Source organism: Bubalus kerabau, chromosome 20 (assembly GCF_029407905.1).
Source record: "Bubalus kerabau isolate K-KA32 ecotype Philippines breed swamp buffalo chromosome 20, PCC_UOA_SB_1v2, whole genome shotgun sequence".
NCBI classification, from domain to species: Eukaryota; Metazoa; Chordata; class Mammalia; order Artiodactyla; family Bovidae; genus Bubalus; species Bubalus kerabau.
This window is the reverse complement of record NC_073643.1, coordinates 16,260,593-16,268,197: the sequence shown is the minus strand read 5'-3', so window position 1 is coordinate 16,268,197 and position 7,605 is coordinate 16,260,593. Positions and strand designations below refer to the sequence as shown.

General features: G+C 50.5%; 1 protein-coding gene across 6 annotated transcripts in view; it reads right to left on the bottom strand.

Annotated features, from left to right (window-relative positions):
* Positions 1-893: 893 nt before the first annotated feature.
* The window catches only part of TRAK1 (trafficking kinesin protein 1), a 99,303-nt gene continuing 92,591 nt past the window's right edge, over positions 894-7,605 (bottom strand). For 5 of the 6 annotated variants that reach the window (XM_055558354.1, XM_055558355.1, XM_055558356.1 and 2 more), the window contains exons 15-16: positions 6,718-6,820; positions 894-3,745 (exon numbers count right to left, since the gene is read on the bottom strand). In XM_055558354.1, coding sequence (XP_055414329.1) covers positions 2,947-3,745; positions 6,718-6,820 — 902 coding nt within the window. In that variant the 3' untranslated portion in view covers positions 894-2,946. Of the gene's footprint in view, positions 3,746-5,837; positions 5,929-6,717; positions 6,821-7,605 lie in introns of all 6 variants that reach the window. The other variant, XM_055558357.1, reaches the window with a different exon arrangement.

The following is a 7,605-nucleotide window of genomic DNA, read 5'->3' as shown; positions in this document are numbered from 1 at the left end:
CCTGTGCCAGAGCTCACATGGTCGATTCAAATACCACCTCCTTGGACAGGCCTTACCTGACTGCCCAAAGCAGCCACCTAGTCCCTCAGATCAGCCTATTTCAATTCTCTGTACAGCCCTTATTATGCCATGTTTGGTCATCTCTTCCCTGTTAAAAGACTGTATGTATGCTCCATGAGAGAAATCAACCACTTATCACTGTGTCTGCACTACCTTGAACAGTGCCTGGTCCATCATAGATGTTCAAAATGTATTTCCTCAGCTCAGTAACCTAAGGGATTTCCCATTTACAGGTTAAAAAAATGGAGGACCCAAAGAGAAGTGGCTTACCCAAGGTCACAGCACTATTAAATGGTAGCACTTGATTGAAATCCATGCCACTGAAACCACCAACACCATGTTTGCTTGGGTTACTTCACTGCTTCCACACATTAAAGTGGCAGTAAGTTTTGTCATTTTCTTCTCCATCTAGTGATCCTCCACTGTCCTTGGTTTTTAAATCTCAACCAAGTCCTATGGAAGACAACTTGACAACATCTATTTGGGAATTTATTCTATAGGTAAGTTCATGTATGTGGAAAATTACATATACGCAATATTTTTTCATTTCAGTGTTGTGATAGTGAAAGTTTAGAATTAACTTAAAGGTTCATGGGGATGTACATGTATTCACAGTGGGCATGTACACGATATAGTATACAGCCCTGAAAAGTGAGAGAGTGCTTCCAGCTCTGACTAGAAGTTTATCTAAGGGAAAGTATTACATTAAAAGAAAGGTGGGATACAACAGAAGTATATGTCTTTCTTTTAAGTTCCCCCAAGAGCTGAATCCCTCATGTCTTTCAGAGATCAACTCCTCAATGAAAAGAACAAAATACAAATCAGTAGCAGTGTGGTTTCCATCATTTGATCTTATTTTATTGGTATTCATCAGCAAATAAAATTTTATTGTTGATTTTGGATGCATTACAACACACTTTTTGGTAGTGGTTGCACAATGTTGGTCATTTATTAACTATACTAAATACTGCAACCTCTGAATTGCTGAATTTTACACGGGTATTTCCTTTGTGGTGATGGGTGGCTCCTCTCTCTGAATACATAAAATGGTCCATTCCATCTATGGTTTTCATATTCCTTTGTTATTCTACCTACTGCTTTAAAATACATTCAAATAAAAAGATATAAGTTCCGTGCAGTGAGTGCACACATACCACAGAGAGGAGAGTTGAAAACATAATTAACCAACACCATCGTGTTCAGAGAATAAATAGTCTGAAATCATGGGACTGAAGCTTGCTCCTGGGAACTTTCTCAAAGTATCTTCTGTGGACAAAAGTTCACACTCACTCAATTGAAGGATACATCTTTTGCCAAGGGGGTGGAACAAAAAGGGAATGGGGGATGCAAAATGATGATTTTACTTGCATATGATATTATCCTTCCATAAACATCTGGAACAAATGGCCACAGAGCACCATGATGTACAGTCCCCAGCTCAGAATAAATAAATGATCTGCTTGGACTGGAAAGCCACAGACACACTGTGACCAAGCTGGATAGGACAGAGAATGTTTAAAATATAGCACACACAAATAATAAATAAAAGTTTGAAACTTGGTGGATGACAGGGATGGGACCAGGCTCCCTGTTTGTTCATGGTTCTTCTCACAACACCTCTACCTTTTCCTAAGGATAAAAAGTGGCACAAGGACACGAAGGGCTTTTCTGGGACCACTCTTTTGTGAAACAAGAGGGCAAAACGTGTGGATATCGAATGGCTGCAGCAGAAGACCACAGATGTGAGAATATGCTCAAGGGTGTCAGGTCTAGAGCAAAGACCAGAACCAGCGGACCACCAAAGGCTTGTTTCTCTGTGAACTGGTTTGGTGTTACCTTTGGCCGTGTTTCTACTCTTTCACTGTTGACAAGTTTCATTCACCACCTTTCTCCCGACCCCTTTTCCTTAAGGTCCTATTGTTAAAGTCACGTTGGGTCTGGTCTTAATCAATTGTTGTGACACTGGGGTCCCAGAAATAAGCTGCTATCTCACTAGCTGCTTGGTGTGTCCGAAACTTGTATTTTGGTGTCACAGAACCATAGAGAGAACATTTTACTGCGACTTCCCATCTAGTACCATTACTTCCCTGCATATATTAAAAAAAAAAAAAATGGAAAAAGTAAATCACACAGAACAGACAGGGGCTGCCAAATGGTGCAACAGGAGTGTAAATACATTCTCTTTCAGGTCAGACATCTGGCCTGACAGTGGATTACAAAACATGGAAGGATGACTTCGCATTGAAGGCATGAGAAGAAAAAGTCACAGGTCAAAAAAAAGAAGCGACCGTCCGTTGGGGCCGAGCAGTGAAGGTCTTAAAGAAGCTGGGGCCCCAGAAGGAAAGAACAACTAACTCTTCCATCGTGAAAGCTATGGCGACTGCACATGGCTGCGGACGGAGGCCCCTTACGCTCTTACAGGGCGGGAGAGGCGAGGTGCCCAGTGACGCTGGCGCGGCAGAACCACTGTGCCACCTGACAGCTCAGGATGTGTGGCTCTGGCAGGCAGCCACAAATTCACTGGTTTCCTATCCATGGGATAAGAACACACTTGGGGGTTTCAGTGCTTCTCAAAGGAAAGAAGGAAAGACACCCGGCTGCTCCTGCCCTTGGCCGCCAGCATAGGCTAGGTCCTCAAGAGAGTGATGTCACTGCTGGGGCGCTTCCTGCAGGATCTGAAGGAAGGGCAGGGCAGATACAGGTCTCCAAGTCCTATGTACACATTTTACAGAGTCTCCACTCTGCCCCCATTAGGCACGAGGTTGATTTGTCTAGCTCAGGAGGGGATGGAGAGAGGAGGGCAGAGGGAGTGTGCGCAGGGCAGGGGGAGGAGAGGGAGGCGGGAGCCAGCCTGGTCTCCTCTAGGGGAAGGGCCTCTTCCCAGCCTCACCGTAAGCTAGTTTGTTTGGGGAGCTTAGCACCCATCAAGATGCCCGAGGTGAGTGTCACAGGGGCTTTCATCTGCATGCTGGACCCCACCATGGTGGGGAAGCTGCGGTTCCGTCGGATGCCACTGTTGAGCTGGAGCCCACCGATGGCACTGGTGACAGTGGGGCATCCGAGGGGCAGGCCTTCGGGTACCAGGCCTCTGGGGACAAGGGCCTGCGCAGGGCCTGGGGGCCCACAGAGGAGAGGTCCCTGGTCCTCAGTCAAGGTGGGGACGTGGGCTCGCCCTGAGGTCACCACTTTGGCCACGCCAAACCTCCTGACTTTGTCCACGAGGTTGAGGTTGGAGACAGACACGTCAGTCTGGCTTTCACTGCTCCGGACTGCCTTCTTCTCCCTCACCTCCCTCAGGATGGAGCTGGCTGGCTTGGAAGCCAGGAAGTTGTCGTAGGGAGGGCTTGTGCACTTGAACTCGAAGGAAGGTGGAGAAGATGTGGGCGTCTGCATAGGCGAGTTGGGTGGTGTGGAGGGGATCACTGCCATCCTGGGGGTATAGGAGTGCAGGAGGGTGCCCCGACCGGCCCTGTCCCAGCTCTGGGGGTCATACACAGCCGCGGAAATGCCCCGCTCCTTCAGCAGCCACACCAGCCCCAGGGACGTGCTCATGGTAGTCGTGGACTCACGGACGTTAGTGAAGGATTCGGCCAGGCTCAGTCTCCGGGGAGTGCATGGAGTGGCCACTGGTGTGGATTTCAAGTGGCTGGTGCTGCCACAAGCCGGAGTCGGGGCCGAGTTAAGGCTGATAAGAAAACACAACAGGTCATTGATCAGAAAATGCCCAGGAATACCAAGGAAAGGGTCCGGGGCAGCCTCCTGCAGGGGTGCAGGGCAGGCCTGGGACATACTGAGGGGACTCCTCCAACCCAGGCTCCCTGGATGCCTCTTTTCATGTCTGATCCTCCCTCTCATCTGTACAGGCCGTGGAGTCTCTGAATTGGGGGGGGCTGGTTTACATCAATAGGAAGCTGCAAGTGATTCCCTTCTCTCAGCCCTGGAGGGTGAGTACAACTGTTGGCTTTGCAAGTGAGGAAATTAGGCTCAGATTAGGTGACTTACTCAACATCACACTCAGCTACTCAGTGGAAGATCCTAGATTCGAACCCAAGTCTGAGTGACCCCAAAGATAAGACAGGAAGCCCTGCAGCAGAGAGGCGCTCTATCTCTAACAATTTCCTCAAATTCCTGCACTCCTTCCCAGTACCCATTTCCTTGAGGTAAGATGTTAACCAGGGCTCTGGGCTATGAGTTGATTCTGGGTGTGGCTGAACCAGGTGGAGAGGGCCCCCAGGTAATGGGGAGACTGAGGCTTGAAGGTGCACATCAAGTCAGCAGCAGATCCCAGGCTCCTGACTCCCACTACAGTGCTGTTTCCTCTGCACCCTGCTGCCCTTCAGTACTCTTCCCGTGGGTGCTAAGTCCAGCTTGATGAGTGGAGATAGGGGGACAGATGGAGCCATGTCATGTATCATCAGATCTGCATCTAAAGAGCCACCTAGAAAAAGGCCCACTGGGTGGTGAAACCTGGTTACTAAAGGAAAGTGGAGAGATTCCTCTGTCCACTTACATGACTGAGGGCCCACTAGATTCTAGAAGCTGGGATTCAGCAGTAAGGAGAGTCAGGGCAGAAAGTGTAACAAAAGGGCAGCAGTGGGAAAAGCATTGCTGTCTGCCTGGAAACCAGAAGAGTCCCTCTTCTCACAACTGCTACAGGGATGGACTCAGGCACCCCCCGACCCCAGGCACGGAGGCCCTAAGCTGTTGCTGGATGAGCAACTGAGGGGCACAGAAACATCCCTCCTGACGGTTCTCCTGCCTTGGCACCTACCTAAAAAGCAGGGGCTTCGTGTGCCCCTGGGAACAGGCAGCTGGGTGGTCCCCAGGAACTGGGGGATAGAACCCTCTCTCACTAGCCTGGCAAGGGATGGGCCACATACCTTGGACAAAGGGGAGGAAGGGGACAGGCTCTAGGGCAGATCCCCAGAATGAGTGGAGCAGGGACCCCTCCTGTGGAGGTCAAAAGCCAAGTACAAGCTGCAGCATCATTTGGCTCCACACTCAAGTGACCTCACCACTGGTTGGTCTATACACGGTGAGGAAACCAGAATAGGCCTGTCTCACACAAGCTTGGGAGTGGGGATGCTGGTGGGTGGGGAGCACTCAAGAGGAACATGGGATTAGAAACCACAGCAGATCCTGAAGCTTAAAAGGTGGGTCTTCAAAAGGCACAGGTGGATTTCTACAGAACTGATCTACAAGCAATCGAGGGTGGAAAAAATCTGTACTTGGTCACAGAACCACTTCTAGAGAGATTTTCCATTTTTGTTTCAGGCTGCCATTCTTTCAAACTCAGGCAAAAAGCCTTCTCCTGCTACTTACTTCTCAGGCTTTTTCATCCCTGATGAGGCCATAAGGACTTAGAGAAGAAGGCAGGGGTGCAGTGTTGAGTCCTACAGCCGCCATCAGAAGAGTGCCAGGGCACCAGCCTCTCCCAAGGGGAAGCTCTGTCCATTGCTTTTCAACACAATCTCTTCAACATAAAGCTGGGGGATGGGGAAGCCAGGTTCTCCAGAGGCAGGAAGGGAGATGGAGACAAGCTAAAATTTAGAGATCCCCTTCCGGTAAGAACCTTGGTTAGACCTGTATTAGTGTTGGCACTTGGCTTGACTGGGGTGTTTAGACAGGTTAGGGGTATCTGCCGTCAAGGCCGAATTAGCCAGGCACAACCACAGAGACACATCCACGCCCACGTTGCGGGTTAGTGGCGGCCACACGTGCACACACAGCTCCTTCACAGGGCCCTGCCAGGCAGGCCCTGCTGGCGGTGTGCTCACCCCCTGCCTTGCCCGTGGGCTCACTCTCTGCCCTACATCTGCTCTCAGCTCAACAGGGCCTGGGGCTGCTTCGTCGTCCTCCTCACATGACCTGTGGAGAATTATTCATAGTTGAAGGTGCTCCTTGGGGTGGCTGCTCCCTCCGAGCTGGCCCAACTCGCCTCCCTCCTGTGAGATACTTTCCACTCACCCTGGCACCTCGCACCACAGAGAAAATGGCTGAGGGCGGTCACACCACCATGTTGCGGGAGACCGTTTCCCCTTTCACTAGAAGCTCTGGGAAGCCTGAAATCCAGTCAAACAGACCCTTCCCCCGACCCCCCAAGGCCACACAAATCCTCTCGTCAGATGGTGCTAACTTCTATCCCTTCTTGGAGGCATCCAAGGGAAATGGACCACACCAAGCATGTGGTTCTGTTCAAGTTTTATCATTTCGGCTGTTACAGTGTGGCTGTGATGCATGCATGGTTCCTGGGGCCATTTCCAGAGGCATAAGGGCTACCACAGGGTTTAGTAACTCCATTCTGTGAAAGCACATGTTCTACCGGCAAATTTGGGGGCAAAAAGCCAACAGACTTGGCCTTAGAGCCTGCAGTAGTGCCCTGAACTTCAGCTGGTTGAGGCAGGGCCTAAGAATCTTTCATGGCCAATAAGAAGGCAACTTAAAGTGGGTCCAGGTCTCTATTCTGTGCTGGATATGAATCAATAGGGGTCTTGATTCGAAAAAAGAGATGGGACTTGAACAGGTTAGAGATGCTTCCACTGGCTGGAGTTGGTTTTGAACAACCCTCTTTCTACTTCAGCTTTCCTTGACATTAAGTCTCGCAGGGAGTGTTCCCACCTCACCCCACCCTGCCCACCCCACGGTTGGGTCCCTTACCTTGGTGTGACCCGCGTGAGCTCGTCTGAAGGATGCAGGATGCGACAGGTGGTGAAGGTGAAGGTGGAGTTGGTCTGTGACATGCACTTCCCAGGGTGGTGGGCTAAATTGGGGGGAGGGGAGGAACAAAATATAGTCCTTGCATCCAAGTACACTCACGAGAAAAGTCAGAGTCCCGCATGGCCCTCGACAGATGCAAGAAGTGATGAGCTACCTTGTAAACTGGATCTGGGCGAGGAAGGTGAAACGCGAATGTTCTGGGTCGAAGGTGGTCCCTCAAAAACAACCACACTTTTGAGCACTGGCATGCAGAGCATCGAATTCCAGCTTCCAACCCAATCCAGACAGGGTTTCCCATCAGCATTCTCTGGCCAGTAGTGGATCCAGTTTGAAGGGCCAAAGGGCCCTTGGGGCTAAATTTGGGTTCCCTCCTCAGAGATTTGAACCGGCTTCCTTCTTTTGTTGCTTTACTTTTCTTTTCATTGGCAGATAGGTGCCAAGCTCTGCCAAGGGGAGGGGAGAGGTGCAGGGCAGGGAGAGGCACTTGCACCTAGAAACAGGGCAAGGCTCATGGGCTCCCTTTTCAGTTTACACAAAAAGGGGCTTGAGGAAGCTGGCTCCACTACTGCCTATCTGTGGTCGGCAGGGAGGGAGGTGGGGCCTCAGCTGCCTCAGCAACAGCATTGCTGGCAAGAGTCCCAGGGCCCAGACCCTCTGCCAGGACTGGGCTGGTACACAGCACTATAAGCAGCACCAGTTCCCCGGAGCTGCTTTCTTGCCATTTCTAGGATGGCTGGTTTCTGATGAAAATGAGTACGTTGTCCTCAACTTATTTCCTTTGAAAGCTCCAAAGAGTTGTTAAGGCAGCTGAAGACTAGGGTCTGGAGC